The 18097-nt window shown below is 39.9% G+C and overlaps 1 protein-coding gene across 8 annotated transcripts in view; it reads right to left on the bottom strand.

Moving 5' to 3' along the window:
• LOC138753926 (piwi-like protein 2) overlaps nucleotides 1–18097 on the bottom strand; it is a 135849-nt gene that overhangs the window by 71356 nt on the left and 46396 nt on the right. For all 8 annotated transcript variants that reach the window (XM_069917494.1, XM_069917493.1, XM_069917496.1 and 5 more), the window contains 3 exons: nucleotides 8814–8999; nucleotides 4557–4667; nucleotides 1887–2004 (listed from right to left, as the gene is read on the bottom strand). In XM_069917494.1, coding sequence (XP_069773595.1) covers nucleotides 1887–2004; nucleotides 4557–4667; nucleotides 8814–8999 — 415 coding nt within the window. The remainder of the gene's footprint in view (nucleotides 1–1886; nucleotides 2005–4556; nucleotides 4668–8813; nucleotides 9000–18097) is intronic.

The raw sequence follows: 18097 nt of genomic DNA, 5'->3' as shown, positions 1-18097 counted from the left end.
CGGCTAATCCCGATGCAGCCCACGCCACTCCCAAGATTGGTGGGGGGGTTCCACCCTACCTGCCCGACCAGCCTCGCTCTCCATGTGTACTCCGGGCACCCGCCGCTGGTCCGGAGTACGGCGGCCGGCGCCCCCATCGCCCGGCGGGGAGCCCCAATCTTCCCTCCGGCATCCCGACTCCATCTGCAGCTCCAAGAAACGCTGTGCCACTGGGGTTCTGGGCGCTGGGAAGAGGCCTTGGCTTCCCCTGACACCGGCCAGGCCGCGCTGCGGTGAGGGGGTGGGCGGGGGACATGACAGCGTGTTTATAAAACCACCCACCACTACTTTTCAAGGACCAGGATTTTTCTCTCTCTCTCACCCTGGGACACAGCGGTTGCTGTGCATGCACTATACTGGCGCGGCGGCCAGCGGGCCACCTCTAATACATTTTTGATATGATATTGCGGGCCAAATATAATTATATTGACCCGTGGGCCAAATATAATTATATTGACCCGCGGGCCACCTCTAATACATTTTTGATATGATATTGCGGGCCAAATATAATTATATTGGCCCGCGGGCCAGAGTTTGACATGTGTGCTCTAGATACTGTAACTATATACATTGGTGATAGGTCTGTACTATCACACATGGATAAGAGAGGAGAAGTAGGGAGGGCTATGGACTGGGTGCAGATCAATGGAATTATACAAAAAAATGGTTTGGCACAGACTAGAAGGGCCGAAGGTGCTTACCTCTATGCTGTAATGTTCTATGGTAGGGATATTTGCATATGAGAGAGAGAGAGAGAGAGAAAAAGGACACCCCAAAACATCACAGCCAGTTAAGCATTTTAGACCACAAGATACTGGAGTAGAAATAAGCTATTCAGCCCATCGAGTCTGCCCCTCCATTTAACCATGACCTGATCCATTTTTCCATTCAGCCCCACTGCCTGGTCTTCTCCACCATAACCTTTTATGCCTGGCTCATCAAAAACCTAACAACCTCTCCTTTAAATAAACCCAATGACTTGGCCTCCACAACCACCTGTGGCCACAAATTCCACAGATTCACCATTCTCTGGCAAAAGAAATTCTCCATAATTCTGTTCTAAATGGATGCCCTTTTTTCCCCCCCCCCCAGACTCTTCCACCATGGGATATCTTTCTACATCTACTCAGTGCATTCCTTTCAGCATTCAAAATTTTCAAATAAGATCGAACCCCCTCCCCCATTCTACTAAATTCTAACAAGTATAGGGCAAGAACTGTCAAATGCTCCTCATATAATCTTTCCATTCCTGGAATCATCTTCTGAATCCTCTCTTGCGTTAGCACATCTTTTCTCAAATGAGCAGCCCAAATCTGCTCCCAATACTCTAAGTGAAGTCTCATCAGTGCCTTATAAAGCCTCAACATCATATGCCCAATTAGTTGCAACTGCAAAGGCTGTAAATTCACCAATTTGTGAACAGCATACTCAAGAGATTTTGGTATTTTAGCCATTTTTGTTTCAAGACAATTAATGGTCACAAAGAAACTCATCATTACCTCTTATAACAGTACTAATCACCACTGCTCAAGGAGATAAATGAGGGCTTTGGTTTCACATCCTGCTGGAAAAACTGCAACCCTTCAGAAATGGCACCAAAATATTGACCCGCATTTCATGCTCAAGTTTTGTAATTTAAAAAAAAATTAGACCTACAGCACGGTAACAGGCCCTTCCGGCCCATGAGTCCATGCTGCCAAATACCCTAATTAATCCCCACAAGTTTCCGGAATAACTCAGGAGCTGAAAGCCCTATTGTCTCAAGCACCATTTTAAGTGGAGGAATGCAATACCAGTTAGTAAACATGACATAGTACAATGATTGTAAATGGAAATTGTGGGCATACCTCAGGTAGTTTCACTGGCAGATAAAGTATGGCTCCATCAAAAGCAATGACTCTACCAGTAACTGTTTGGTGCTCCTTCAACATTCCAAAGCGTATATTCCGGCATTCCACGTCAGGGCTGAGCCCAACAGCAATGTTTGTTTTTAAAAAAGCAACAAAATGTACAAAGATATCATTTCAAAACTAATTGGAGAGTATAATGTTGATTCTTAGCTACAGTAAGCACTAAATGAGGGTAAAATCATTGCAAATGTGATCAAAGATTATCTTTACATTTCAATATAGTTTATTTGATTGCAACTTTTTCTAATGAATCCTGATTGCGCACAGAGGACAACTAGTGAATGGGACATATTGAATAACCTGTTAATGCTGCAGAGGATTGCAAGTTTAAACACTGGATACTCTATGGCCATAACCATAATTCTCTTTTCCAATTTCTCCAAAAAATGCCTTTGACCTAGAATAACTTAATACCCTTGACTTTGGGTAATAAAATCCTGACACCTGGTGCCAGAAAGGGATCAGGTGTAGCAAGAATTGTTACAAGTGAAGGCAACTCATGTCATTCAAGCAGGTGAGAAACAAATACAATTTGTCTAATAGAAAATTCTTCTGCTATCTGCAATTAAGATCTTTCTTAAGGGGAAAAATTGGGACCATCTATGACACTACCTAGATGTAGTAATGTGGAGATTCTAATTCGACAGGGAAATGTGTGTAAATTTATCTTTAAGATGTATTACATATTCCAAAGTGAGGGACCAAAGCTGGGTTAACACAGGTCGAGGGAGAGATGGGAATCGGACTTGTGCACAATAACCAGTGGTGGCAAGACCTGTGTTTGGACAACGAGATTGGAGTCATCAATGCCAGACATAGGATGGTGCAGTACAATTTATTACACCAGTTGTTCCTCACACCACAAAAATTACACAAATCAAAGGTTGAAATAGCAGAAAAATGTTTTTGGTGTGGAATGGAGGTTGGGACTTTTGTCCACTCCACCTGGCTATGTACAAAGGTAAGATCTTTCTGGGAAGACCAGGCGGACATTCTAAAAAAAACAAAAGTGGATTTTCCACAGGATCCAGAAGTGTACCTTCTGGAAGACATTGGGGATGTGAGTTTTAGAATGTCAAAATACCAAATTTTCTTTGTTAAGGCTGCCTAGGCAGTAGCCAGGAAGTGTAAAGCGGTCTCATGGAAGTCTGACTCCCAATACACATGATGGAATATGGAAATGCAGTGAGTTTTAGAATGTCAAAATACCAAATTTTCTTTGTTAAGGCTGCCTAGGCAGTAGCCAGGAAGTGTAAAGCGGTCTCATGGAAGTCTGACTCCCAATACACATGATGGAATATGGAAATGCAGAGTTGCATTCCCCTGGAGAAAATCACATACAATCTAAGGAAGAAATATGACACCTTGCTTGAAGTATATTGGCACATAGGTTAATTAGTTCCCCCCTCCTTTCAAAATAGGGGGTACTGTAGCAATCCATCCCAACAATCAAGGAAGTGGAACATGGCACAGGCAATGCGTTTTCATTGCAGTTTCGTTTTGAGTTTTTTGAATTACTTTTTAATTTAAATTATTTTAATTTAATTTCAGTTCTTTTTAATTTCTTATCCTTTGTCACTTAGCCTTTCTGATTGCTTTTTCCTAGGTTTCTGTAGGGATTTTTACTCCATTGGAATTTGTATCGACAAAATTTAATTGACTCTATTTTCAGTTGTACAAGGGTGGGAAGATGGGAGGGGGAAGGATAAAAATGACTATTGTTTGTTTGAATTTTATGAGTCTATGAAAATCAAAATATTAAACAAAAAAAAGAAGGCTCGCCAGTGGCTATACTTTGCGAGGTGTTTGAGGATTCAGTACGTCACCGAAGACTCTTAAAAACTTCTACAAGTATACCGTGGAGAGCATTCTGGCTGTTTGCATCACTGTCTGGTATGGAGGTGCCAATGCTCAGGGCAACAAAAAACCCCAGAAGGACGTGCACCAGACTTCACCCCATTGAGGACATCTATAAGAGGGTGTCTTAAGAAAGCAGCCTCTATCCTCAAGGACCCCCATCACGCAGATCATGCCGTCTTCGCTCTGGTACCATCAGGAAAAAGATACAGGAGCCTAAAGATGAGCACTCAATGATACAAGGACAGTTTCTTTCCTGCTGCTATCATATTCCTGAATGATAAATGAACCAAAGACACTGCCTTATTTTGACTTTTTGTGCACTATTTTTTAAATTTATTTTTGTAAGGTGGTTTATATGAATATTTGCACTGTGAAAGCTGCTGCAAAACAACGCATTTCGTGAGTTATTCATGACAATAAATTTTGATCTGCTGATTTCTATTCATCAGACAAATCTAATATACAGATTTTTCTGGTTGCTTGAATTCAGAATACCAGGGGTTTTACTCTATATTGTTTTACACCTTTAAATGTAGTATCTACATGCCCCATGACCATAACCCAATGCTTCTTTGAACAATGGGCCTCATGAGTAAAATTGACCAAAGAAGAGGAACCATGTTGCCCAAAAGATCCTATGTGGAAAATAAAACCATGTTCTCAGTGCCAGCTCCAATGCACAAAGGGCAACTTCCAAACATCTCAATGCAAAAACATTCCCACATATTGATGCTAAGTGTTACCTACCTGAAGGTGACATGGTATTGATATACAGCTCTATTTCTGCAGGATATTTTGATGTGGTTTACTGCCAGAGATATGGGTTTTCCAGATGACCCCTTCATCACAACAGATTCCCTAAATAAGACACAGGAATTAATATTGCACAGTTTTACAAACTCATTCAACTTGAGCTGTGGGCCGATAGCCTCAAGTACCCAGTAAACAATAGGAGAGTGATCCAGTACACAAAACCTCCAAAAACATTTCAAAGATGAACGTTTCTGTTATGAGAAATTAGATATGTTGTCACTTGTGCCAAGATATAGTGAAAAGCTGTTTGTGTGCCAAAGGCCACACTCAAGCATCATTTTGCAAAAGAGAAAAAGGCAGATATTTCTGCAACTGGTTGATCATATCGCCTCCGATAACCTGTTCCTGTGGTTCCCTCATGTTGTGTGGCGGCAATGGACTTGCAGATGTTGAGCTTGAGCCTGTAACCAACTTCCATCACATCTCCTTGACCTCTGATCCCAATTCTTGTTGGCACTCTGACCCATCAGGAGGCCATTTGCCACCAAGCCCAAGGTGGAGCTCATCTTATCTCGCCGGCTTCACTGCCACCTTGGTGGGTCTGACAGAATCTTCATCAGGGGCAACATTTATGGTACGGCACTGACTGACCTGGTCAATGGCTGTAGATAATTTTGGTCAGAAGCCTAACACATGCTCAGCTCCCCCGCGGGTCTGCTGCTCCCACCACCTACTGACTTAATCGATGCTGCTCTGGTTTCCTCCATAGTTTGAAATCCCTTGACTACTTTTCTCTGTGGATCACAGATAGACAACACGAGCTGCCTCCTCTTGACCTAACTGTCTCCACCTCCATTTCTGAACTACCTGCGGCTGCACTAGTCATAACCATCAACTTAGCTCGGTGCTCTTCACACCCCCAACCCAAAATCAGAGATGGTGAGAATGCTGAGCAGTGCTATAGATTGGTCCAGATTCCACAGGAGTTGGAACCAAGCCTGCACCATGCTCCTTCAGCCTACTGCTGCCACCATGGTTTGTTCAAAATAAAATTCAGTAGAAACTACGAATATGAAACTCACTTCCAGTGATTAGGGCGAGAGATATAGTTAGAGAAGCCAAATACACACATGAGGAGAAAGGATATGTTTAAACTATGAAATGAGGATGGTGAAGGGGTTTGTGTGGAACTTTAACACTGGCTTGGACCATTTCAACTACTTTCCTGGAGTAATGTTACGGCTTTATAAAACATCGGCTAGACCACGCTTGGAATATTGTTTTCAGTTCAATTCGTTACAGGAAGGATGTGAAAGCTACGGTGAGGGTACAGAGATTTAAGAGGATGATGTCTGGATTGGAGAACATGTCTTCTGAGGCAAGGTTCACAGGCTTTTCTCTTTTGAGCAAAAAGGATAAAAGGTAACTTAATAGAGATTTTCAAGAATATGAGAAGCATAGATAGGGTGGATAGCTATTTTTTTCTCTGGACAAGAATAGCAAACACCAGAGGATTTATGTATAAGGCAAGGGAAAGAAAGTTCAGGGGCAATTTGTACTTGGGTGCCTGGAATACATTGCCAGGAATGATGGTGGAGGTTGGTACAATAGGAATATTTAAAAGACTCTTGACAGGCACATGGGTACAAGAAAAATAAAGGGTTATGGGTCTAAGTTAGGGAAGGTTTAATTTGTTGAAAAGGTTTTCTATCAGTCGTACAAAATCATAGGAAGAAGAGTTTGTACTGTATTATGTTCTATTCAGAGATACAAAGGATGACTTACAGGCTGCCTAAAAACAATCGAGTCCAGAACACTAAGTTGTAGCTGCACTGGATTTGGGTTTCAGGGCAAACAGTCACTTTTCTCCATTACAAATAGGGCTTCAAGGAGTTAATGAGAAGCAGACAAACCTCTGAATAAACTAAATACTGAGGAACAGACAGACCTTGATTAGTCCTCAACTGAAGTAGTGTATGGAGTATACCCCTCAATTTTGCATGTCTCAGACAAGAGCTAGAGGACATGGATCAAAGGTGATTTTTTTTTTAGGGAACATTAGAGGGGGACCTTCACAGAGGGTGGTGAGAGTGTGGAATGAACTGCTGATGGAGAGGGAGGCAGGTTTGATTTCTACGCTTAAGAGAAGGTTGTAAAGGTACATGGATGGGAAGGTTATGGAGGGCTATGATCTGGGTGTAGATCAATGGAACTAGATGGAAAAAATAGCTCTGGATGGAGGAGATGGGCCAAAGAACTTGCTTATGTGCTGTAGTGTTCTATGTTCTATTACACATCAATGATTCCATTGTGGAGAGAGTGGAGAGCACAATGTTTGCTGGTGTGCATACAAATGACAACCTCCCCTGGACCCATAACATCTCTTTGTTAGCCAGGAAGACACAGCAGCATCTATACTTCCTCAGGAGGTTGAAGAAGGCAAGGCTACTGACCCCAATCTTAACAACCTTTCTCAGGAGTACAATTCAGAGTGCCCAGACTGGCTGCATTGTTGTGTGAGACACTGGCTGCAAAGCACTGGACCCAGAATTCATACAGAGGATCACCAAAATGGCTAAGATCACTGTGGTCTCCCTTTCTTCCATTGAGAAAGATTTACCAAGAGCATTGCTTAAATAGAGGTCAAATAATAATAGAAGACCCTTTCCATCCAGTACACAGTATCTTTGACACACTACCATTAAGGAGGTGGTATGGAAGCATCAAATCAGGATTGCTAGGCTGGGAAATAGCTTATTCTCACAGGCTGCAAGAGTGATGGAACAGTATCCTGTAACTGAGAAAATCATTCCAAAATATTTAGATACATTTATTTTAAATTGCATCCTTATATGTATGCGCAGTGTATTGTGTATACATGCTCCAGAGAAATGCCGTTTTGTCAGGTTGTAGGTGTACAATCAGATGATAATGAACTTCATGATAGCTCCCAACTTACAAATTCTATAAAGGTATATATGCCACCAGCAGGCAGGAAGCCCAATAACATCAGGCACCCTTGCACACCAATGTTAAGGCTTGCTTGACATCCTGTGGATCACATCCAAAAAAAGCTCAAGGAAAGAACAAAAAATAACTAGGGAAAGAGGTTTAATGCATGGGAATTGTGCAAGTGCTGTATTCTCTAATGAGACTGAAAGCTGAACTCTTTATAAAACAGGACAATTGGACAAGGATAGGAGATGAAAGGTGAGAATTGATGGGGGAAGGAATGGCTCTATGAATTCAGAACTGGAGGAGAGGAGACAGAGGGAAAAGGAAAAAGACAGAAGAAAGGAGAAATAGGGATAGAAGGGGGGTGGGGGCAACATAAACAGGAGTAGTCGATGTAAATGCCATCCAGACAGATTATGAAGTGGTGTTCCTCCAATTTGCGGTAGTCTTGGTCTGGCAGTGCACAAGGCCATAGAAAGATATGGGAATAGGGCAAGGAATTGAAATGGGTGGTCACAGAAATCGTCACTATTGCGACAGACAGAGCCAAAGTTCTCAACAATGCAATCTTAAAGTCTGTGTTCAGTCTCTCCAATGAAGAGGATATCACCACGGAAGCACTGGATGAAATAGATGACGCCTGCAGATTGACAAAAGAATTGCTGTGTGGGTGCAAATGTAACACTTCCTGCAGTCACATGTTGGCAGAAATGGCAGAGGATGGTATGTTGAATACGGAGGACAAGGGGAATCCTGTCCTTGCTTCCCATAGAGAAGGAAGGCAGGGCAGATGTGACGGTAATGGTGCTGGCTAGGGCCAATTTGATGGTAGAAAAGGGAATAGCACATTTTTTTCGGAGGACATTTCGAATGATCTGGCGTGGAAGAACTCATTCTGGGAGGAGATGCGATGGAGACTGAGGAATTGAAAGAAAGGAATGGAATCCTGACAGGGTGTGAAGAGGTAGAGTCAAGGGAAATGTGGAAGTTGGTAGGTTTACAGAAAACGTCTATCAAGAGTTTATCTCCCAAGATAGAGGCAGAAATTGAGAAAGGGAGAATATTGCTAGAGATAAACCAAGTGAATATGAAGTCAGGGTGGAAGGAGGATAGAGTTTGTGCAATGTTTCCATAATGCTACACAAAAGTAGCAAGAACTCCCTCCAGGTTTGTTAGCGAGGGAGCTATTGGCACTTCAAACAAGGGAGCCATTAATCACAGATCATCTATCTACAAACAATCAGGTCTCTCCACCCCATCCACTACAGAACAACACATTCAATTCCAGTAACTCACCCACAGATTTCTTTTTCTGCTGTTCCAACAGAGAATTGGCGGCCTCCTGATGAAAGAACAGGTGAGGTTGTTTGGAGTCTTCCCCTCCCCTGCAAGCTTTGTCCAATCTCCAAGCTCTTCATATGAGACTCAAGCTCCTCAGTGTTGCTCAGGGATGGCTCAGGACCTGTCCCTCTACCTCTAAAACTAGGGGAGTGAGAGAAAACAATGCATGAGAATTATACACAGCAAAACACATCGCCAGATGGTTGAGAGTTAAAGAGTCTGGCCTTTGTTACAAAATAAATTAATAAAACTATGATAAAATATATCTTAAAAGGGTAAGATCATGAGGTTAAGTTGTTAGGTCACATTTCACAAACAAACATCTAATTTGCCATGCAAGAGCTATGCAAGGGTAGACGTGTCTGCAGTTGGCTTTCCAGAGACAATAGGAAGTGCTTGTGAGAATTTCACAAGTAGGTATTAATGGTCCAGCATGTTTGAACAGTGTCCAGGCTCAAGAACTGAGAAGTCTTTTGTACTAAACTGATGCTAAAGTTTTACATTTTTGTTTGAAGTTTGTTGTCCCAAGTGGGGCCACGTGGTTTTGCAAACAGAGAGAAAACATTCATTGTTTGGAAGAGTTTGTGGTGAAGGCTGCAAGTTGGCAGACCTGCTGCAAGATCCCATTTCAAAATGGGTTTGGAGTTCTGAGTTCAGCATATTCTAAATCTCTGTAGTCAAATGCAGAGGTTGTGACTGGTTGTTGTGTTTCTCCTGTTATAGGGGAAAAAGAAAAACTTGTGGTAACTGGAAGAAGAGGCTATCTTTTGGGAAAATGCAAGAGGGGGCAAGACAGTTCAGTTGCTGATTGAAGGAGATTTGTTTATGTGTCAAATGAACATCTCTCTGAAAGCAACAAAGACCTTGCTGAGCAGTAACAATTTAGGTTAAAGCATTGAATCCTGGTGAATATAATATCTGTTCAATTCTGTGCAAATATGGAAGACTGTCCAATACCAGTGAACTTGGAGAGAAATGAATGATTGGACATTGAAAAAGAACTTTCCTGAACACAAAAATTAGAAGGGGGTTAAGTTAGATTAAGTTAAATTAATAGTAATAAGTTAAGTATTGATCTCATTATTCTGTATTAAGACAATAAAACCAGTTTTGTTTAAGTAGCCATAGTCTTGGTGAATTTCTGTTGCTGCCAGTTTTTGAGTCCTTTGAGCTCATAAGAAGTGGGGAGTCATCTGAGAACTGAAATACTTGGAGATTTGGGATCTTAAACTTTTGGAGTTTTTGTAACTTATTCGTAAATTGTTTTTCCAAGTTAAATTTAAAGCTTGAGTGTGTGGAAAAACAGCAATTGATAGTGGAGAATTTTTGGTACAACCATCACTTGCAGAGCTGCAGAGAGAAAAAAAATGCAAGAACCGATGGACTCTGCTAGAGAATTAAAGCTTGCTGAAGTCAAGGATTTTATAAGGAAAATAGAAATACAGAGAATTATTGCAAAATATTATATAAAAGATGGAAAATTTGAAAAGAAAGAGTTAGAAAATTTTCCTGAGGATAAATCTTTTGAAATCCAATTGTAATTGAAAAAATTAGAGTTGGAGAGAGAGAGAAACGGAGGTTTGAGGAAGAGAGAGAAAACAAATATGAGGCAGAAGAAACTGAAAGAAAGAGGCAGCTTGAATTAGACAAGTTAAAACTTGAGATGGAGAGAGGTAAGAGAACTGAAGCTTGAACTCCTGGAGAGAATTTTATGGCTTGTAGAGAAGTTAATCTGGTTCCTCCTTTCGATGAGAGTGATATTGATACATATTTTCAGCCTTTTGTAAAGGTTGTTCAGAGCTCAAGCTGGCTGAAAGAGGCCTCTTATTCTCCAAAGTGTAATAAAGGGAAAAGCACAACAGGCATACTCTAGTTTGAATGCAGGGCAAGCTGCAAATTAAGAGACTGTTAAACAAGCAGTGTTAAATGCTTATGAGCTAATTGCAGAAGCACATAGACAAAAATTTAGGAATTTGAGGAAAGCAGGTGTAATGCACGTCGAAAGAACCAAAGACCTGTTGATCCAAACCAAGGCTTTTATTAACTAAAAGACTGGAGCATATCACAAGTTGGTCGACCAGTCCAGAATGACCTGGTCTGGCTAGGACCTGCAGCCAAGTGGCACAGGAGGAGATGGTTGCTGTGGAACAAGAAATGCCAAGAATTATTGAAGGTAGGCCTCGGAGATTTAAATCCCCTCCTTTACAAACTTTTAAAGCCTTAACTGTTGAAGGGGATGCTACTGTATCTTTATCTGAATATTTCATGCTTAAAATGGATAATATGGCAATACAAGTTACACAGGGATTTATGGACAATAAAACTCAACTGATGGAATTGAGAGGGAAAATGGCCAACATTTATGAAGAAGTGCCTACAATTAAAAATTATGTAAATAAATGTTTAAGAGCGGTAGATATGGTGTAAGATGAATTTAAAGAAATCAAGCGGGCGTTTCGTGATTGCAATGACAAGGTGGAAAGATATATGGATAGGATGGACTAAGTGGAACATTGTATTACGGGTTGGGATGTGCAATGAGAATTTTTGAAGAAAATGGATTCATTGGAGAATCAGAGTCGGCGTAATAACGTTAAGAGAGTAGGATTGCCGGAGGACATAGAAAGAACGGACCCAGTGAAGTTTTTTCAGAAATGGATACCTGAGATGTCAGGAGAAGATGAGTTTCAGGAAGGGCTGGAGTTGGATAGAGCGATATGGCAAAAACTTTTCCCAGACGAGCAGTTCTTATTCGATGTTTGCGGTATCAAGACCGTGAGATTTTACTTTTGGCAATGGAGAAGGCTCATCAAAATCAGTGACCTTTGGTGGTCCAGAGTAACAGAGTGTTTTTTTTAATGCCAATTTGAGTCAGGATGTTATAAGGAGACAAGGAATTTAATCCAGCAAAGGTGGTGTTATGGAAGAAGGCTTACAGATTTGCTTTTAGGTACCCAGCTGTATTGAAAGTGTTTTATGGTTATTTTCAGGCTCAGTTTTTAGAGGATGAGAATGATGCTTTGACATTTGCTAACTCTTTACCAAATAATCCAAATAGTTCTGAGTTGTAGAAACAGCTGAAATTGCAGGGATCTTCAAAGAAGAATGGGAATGGAAGGAAGAATGTGGAGGAGCAGAAATTGATTGAGATTGGAGATGATGATCAAGTTGCTGGTGCCATGGGGGCTGTGAATTGAATGTCTGAACATGGAAAAATTTTTGTTACTGGACTATCAGCTTGGGAGGGGTGGGTGGGGGGTGGACAACTCTTAATCTTCCGAAGTTGTCTGCCACTAGTGGTTTTGACCACACCCGATTAATAGAGGGGGGTGTACCAGTTAAATGTTTTTTTTTGTTAGGGTTTTTAAATGTTTCATATATCTTCTTCTTTGGCTTGGCTTCGCGGACGAAGATTTATGGAGGGGGTAAAAGTCCACGTCAGCTGCAGGCTCGTTTGTGGCTGACAAGTCCGATGCGGGACAGGCAGACACGGTTGCAGCGGCTGCAGGGGAAAATTGGTTGGTTGGGGTTGGGTGTTGGGTTTTTCCTCCTTTGCCTTTTGTCAGTGAGGTGGGCTCTGCGGTCTTCTTCAAAGGAGGTTGCTGCCCGCCAAACTGTGAGGCGCCAAGATGCACGGTTTGAGGCGATATCAGCCCACTGGCGGTGGTCAATGTGGCAGGCACCAAGAGATTTCTTTAGGCAGTCCTTGTACCTTTTCTTTGGTGCACCTCTGTCACGGTGGCCAGTGGAGAGCTCGCCATATAACACGATCTTGGGAAGGCGATGGTCCTCCATTCTGGAGACGTGACCCACCCAGCGCAGTTGGATCTTCAGCAGCGTGGACTCGATGCTGTCGACCTCTGCCATCTCGAGTACTTCGACGTTAGGGATGAAAGCGCTCCAATGGATGTTGAGGATGGAGCGGAGACAACGCCGGTGGAAGCGTTCTAGGAGCCGTAGGTGATGCCGGTAGAGGACCCATGATTCGGAGCCGAACAGGAGTGTGGGTATGACAACGGCTCTGTATACGCTTATCTTTGTGAGGTTTTTCAGTTGGTTGTTTTTCCAGACTCTTTTGTGTAGTCTTTCAAAGGCGCTATATAGGGTTTTTTTATTTGATTTTTTAATACAATTTTATATATTGGTAGCTTTAGACTTTTTTTTTTTAAAAGGAGTTTATATTTTGTGTAAGGGTTTGTTGTACTGGGTGCCATTCTGAATAATGGGTGCATTGAATTTTGCGACATTTCATGTTAAAGGGCTTAATCATACAATAAAAAGGAAACGTGTGTTGAATTATATCAAGATGATGAAGATGAACATTGCACTTTTACAAGAGACTCATTTGACTGAGAAAGAACAGTTGAAGTTGAAATGGGATTGGGTCAGTCATGTGATAGCATCTTCATTTAATTCCAAAGCTCGAGGAGTAGCAATTTTGATACATAAAAAAGTGCCTTTTATTTTAGAATCTCTTTCTACTAATGCAGGTAGAGTCTTGAAGATTAATTGTAAAATAGTTTCAGAAGCTTGAACTTTGATGAATCTGTATGCACCGATTGAAGACTACGTAGAATTTGTTACTGATGCATTTTTTTATTTGAATCAATCAAATGAGAATATTATAGAAGGAGGGGACTTTAACTGTTGCTTGGATCCATTGTTGGATAAATCTCCAAAAGTTGTGAAGAAAACTAAAATGGCGAAAAAAAATAACTGAGTTGATGGGGAATTTAAATTTAGTAGAAATATGGATACAGATGAATCCGACCGAAAAAGATTTTTCATTTTATTCTGCTAGTCATGATTCGTTTTCAAGAATAGAATTTCTTTTTTGTTATCAGCACATTTGTAGGCAGAATTCGACAGGCTGAGTATTAGAGTAGGATTCTGTCTGACCATTCATTATTGTTAATTTCATGTAGTGTTGCTGAGGCAGCAGAAATTAATTATCATTGGAGATTTAATGAAATGTTAAAAAAAACTGAACTTACTAAGTTTGTAAGAGATCAGATTAGTTTCTTTTTAGAAACAAATGAAGGTTCAGTTCAGAGTAAGTTTACTTTATGGGATACTTTAAAAGCATATCTGCGGGACCAGATTATGAGTAATACAGCAAAGTGAAGAAGCAATATATGGCAGAAAGTCAGAATTTAGAAAAAGAAATTGTAACAATAGACAAGAAATTTCAGGAAAATTCAACAGAGGATAATAAAATACAGTTATCTAAATTGAAGGTTCGATATAATACTATGCAAACCTACATTTATGAAAAAATGATTCAATGATCAAAACAGTGCTATTATGAGTTGGGTGAAAGAGCTCACAAGGTTTTAGCTTGGCAGTTGAAAAATGAACAAGTTTCTAGAATGATTAATGCAGTTAGGAGAAATTCAGAGATAACTTACAAACCACAGGATATTAATGATGAATTTCACAGATATATAAAAAAATAAAATTTAAAAAAAAACGGGATTTATATACATCTGAAGGGACTTCGGATATGGAGCAGATTGAATCTTTTTTGGCTAACTTAAATTTACCTTTATTAGAGGAAGAGGATAGTAAGGTATTGGATGCTCCATTCACTGATTTGGAACTTAAGGAGGCATTACAATCTGTGCAGAGTGAAAAATCGCCTGGAGAAGACGGATTTACAATGGAATTTTATAAAGAATTTTATGATTTGTTATTTCCTGTATATACAGATGTACTTAAACAAGCCACTTACAGGTTTATTTCCAGTCATTTTCAAGGGTATTAATAAGTTATACCAAAGAAAGACAGAGATCCATTAAAAGTAGCTTCATATAGACCAATATCTTTATTGAATATAGATTACAAGATTGTAGCAAAGGTATTAGCAAACAGATTGGCTAATTTCTTACTGATATTAGTACATGTGGATCAAGCAGGATTTAACAAGAATAGGTATTCAGCTGATGATATTACTAAATTAATTACAATAATTAATGCTTCAAGGCAGCAACTCAACCAACCAATGATACTAGTACTAGACATGGAAAAGGCCTTCAATTGCGTGGAATCAAAACTTTTAAGGTGTTATAAAAATTTAAATTTGGACCACTCTTTAAAGGTTGGGTTAAAGCATTATATACTAATCCTTTCTGCTCGGGTGGTGACGAATGGACAGATTTCACCTATATTTAATTTGTTCAGATCAACTAGACAGGGCTGTCCCCTGTCACCAGCCTTATTTGCTTTAGTTATAGAACCTTTGGCCCAAGCAATTAGGCAAGAAATGAATATTAAGGAAATTACAATTGGTGGGCAAGAGTATAAAATTAATCTGTTTGCAGATGATGTGTTGATACATTAGTCTCATCCTAAAAGTTCTTTAGAATCATTACAAAATTTGTGGAAACGATACGAGGTAATTTCCGGCTATAAAGTAAATTGGTATAAAAGTGGGTTATTACCAATATTGGATGAAGATTATTCAGATTGTAAACCGCTTATGATGTTTAAATAGTCAAATAAAATTAAGTATTTCGGTGTAATAGTGGATAAAGAATATCAAAATTTATACAGCTTAAATTATATGCCTTTATTAAATAAGATTAAATTTGATTTAAATAGATGGAAGGGGTGACCATTAACACTGATTGGACAAGTAAACTGTATTAAAATAAATATATATCCTCATATTCAGTATTTATTTCAATTTATTCTGAGTGCTAGAACAGGAAAATTCTTTAAGGAATTAAATAAAGCAGTTCATTTGTTCTTATGGAAAGGCAAGTTGTCTAGAGTCTCCTTGCAGAAGCTGACATGGAGGTATGATTTAGGAGGCCTTCAATTACTACATTTTCAGAATTATTACGAAGCAGCACAATTAAAGTTTATTAATAGATTGTTTGATATTGATCAACCTCAGTTGTGGGCGAAGGTGGAGATGGACCAAATTCAGGAAAGTAGCATACATCACTTTATATACAAATGGAATCCATTGCTTCTACAGCAGTATAAACTCCCAGTATTGAAGCATTTGATGGGGGTATGGTGTAAATGGAATCAACTTATAGGATCGACAGGTAAAATTTCAGTTAAGACACCATTATATCAGAATCAGATAATTCAATTTTCTAGGAATAATCCTTATTTGAAAGATTGGGAATCAAAAGGAATGATATTAGTGGAGGACTGTTTTGAAGTCGGTTTATTTATTTCTTTTAATAGACAGAGAGAAGTTTGGTATATCATACTTTATTTGCTTATCATCAAGTATGAGATTTATTGTTAGAATGTTTTGGTAAAGAGTTAATATTACCTGATCAAATGAAATTTGAGAGATTAATTGTTGATAAGGGGAAAAAGGGATTTGTTTCAGAAATGTATATGTTAGTACAGGAAAAGATGAAGAAGGTGGATATATTTAAAAAAGATAAATGAGAGAAGGATTTATCTATTCCTATATCTGTAAAGGAGTGGTCTGATATGTGTCTTGGTAGTGTTACGAAATTAATTAATGTAGGATATAGTTTAATTAATTGTAACTTTTTGCATTAGTTATATTTAACTCCTGAAAAATTGAAAAAATATGGATTTAGAGTGTCAGATTTGTGTTTTCGGTGTGGTGAACAGACAGGTATTTTCTTACATTCAATATAGGAATGTACAAAGGTTAAGCCCTTTTGGGAAAAAGTAATTAAATTTGAGAGATTTATTCAAAATAGATTTATATGTTGATCCATGGGTATGTTTATTGAGATATTTGAATACAATTACAGCAGGTTGTGATTGGAGAAACCTCAAATTGCATTTATACGTTTAGGATTGGAAGTAGCTAGAAAATGTATAGCTGTTTCATGGAAAAATGATGTTGAATTGAGTATATAAAGATGGCATAATGAAATTCAATCATGTATTTATTTGGAAAAGATAACATACAATTTGCAGAATAATTATTCTTTTGTTAAAATGTGGAGTCTGTATCTGGAATGTATGGGTTTAGATGTTAAGTAAAAGTTTTATTTGTGATGAAAGATGTAAAAGGATGGCACCTGTTATAACCTGATATTACTGTGTTTTTTTTTAAAAAAAGCTCCAAAGGGGGGAGGGTTGTAGGGGGTCAGATAGGTGGGTTGGGGAGGGGGGTAGTAGGGGGTAGTTTTAGATTATACCTTGTATTTTTTCGGTTTTGTAAAATTCTTAAATAAATTTTTTTTAAAAAGGAACTTCCCAAGTGCTAGTTAAAATTCTCAGAGATTGTGGAAGAAATTTGCAAAATGGAAGGATACTGTAGATGGCAGAGTAACTCTTAAGGGGTTAGTGGCATGATATAAAAGTTGTTTGTGAAAATGGAATGAGTCAGAAAGGGGGAAACCACAAGGTCCTCTGGCCCCGGGTGCTGCTTGCAAAAAGAACAACTCCAGATAACATTAAAGTCTGCTAAAGAACATCTCGAGATAACTTTCTTTGTTTTCTAATAAATACATTAACCACAGTATGTTCTTTGAACAACCTTCACTTCCCGGGATGTGATCAACTTATTATCATTGTAACCCATTCTGATGACTTGACAAACTAGGTTGTTTACTTCACTGTCAGCAAGTGCAACGACAACGGGCGCCTCCTGTTGGAGCTCTGCGCAGAACAGCGGCTTGTCATTACAAACATCCTTTTTCAGCAGAAGGCCAGCCTGAAGACTACCTGGATGCATCCCCGATCCAAACACTGGCACCTCCTGGACTACGTCCTGGTGCGAGAAAGAGACAAACGAGATGTGCTCCACACCAGGGTCATGCCCAGCGCAGAATGCCACACTGACCACCGGCTGGTTCGCTGCAAGCTCAACCTTCACTTCAAGCCAAACTCCAGGAACAGTAGAGCCCCCAGAAAGAGGTTCAATGTTGGAAACTTGCAGTCAGACGAAGTGAGAGGAAACTTCCAGGCAAACCTCAAAGCAAAGCTCGACGATGCAATGCGCCTCATGGACTCGTCCCCTGAAACCCTCTGGGATCAGCTGAAGACTGCCATACTGCAATCCACTGAAGAGGTACTGGGCTTCTCCTCCAGGAAAAACAAGGACTGGTTCGACAAAAACAACCAGGAAATCCAGGAGCTGCTGTCAAAGAAGCGAGCTGCCCACCAGGCTCACCTTGCAAAGCCGTCCTGGCCAGAGAAGAAACGAGCCTTCCGTGGCGCATGTAGCCATCTTCAGCACAAACTCCAGGAGATCCAAAATGAGTGGTGGACTAGCCTCGCCAAACGAACCC

The sequence above is a fragment of the Narcine bancroftii genome, chromosome 2 (assembly GCF_036971445.1).
Source record: "Narcine bancroftii isolate sNarBan1 chromosome 2, sNarBan1.hap1, whole genome shotgun sequence".
NCBI classification, from domain to species: Eukaryota; Metazoa; Chordata; class Chondrichthyes; order Torpediniformes; family Narcinidae; genus Narcine; species Narcine bancroftii.
Note: the sequence above shows the minus strand (reverse complement) of the source record. Positions and strands in the feature narration are given on the sequence as shown.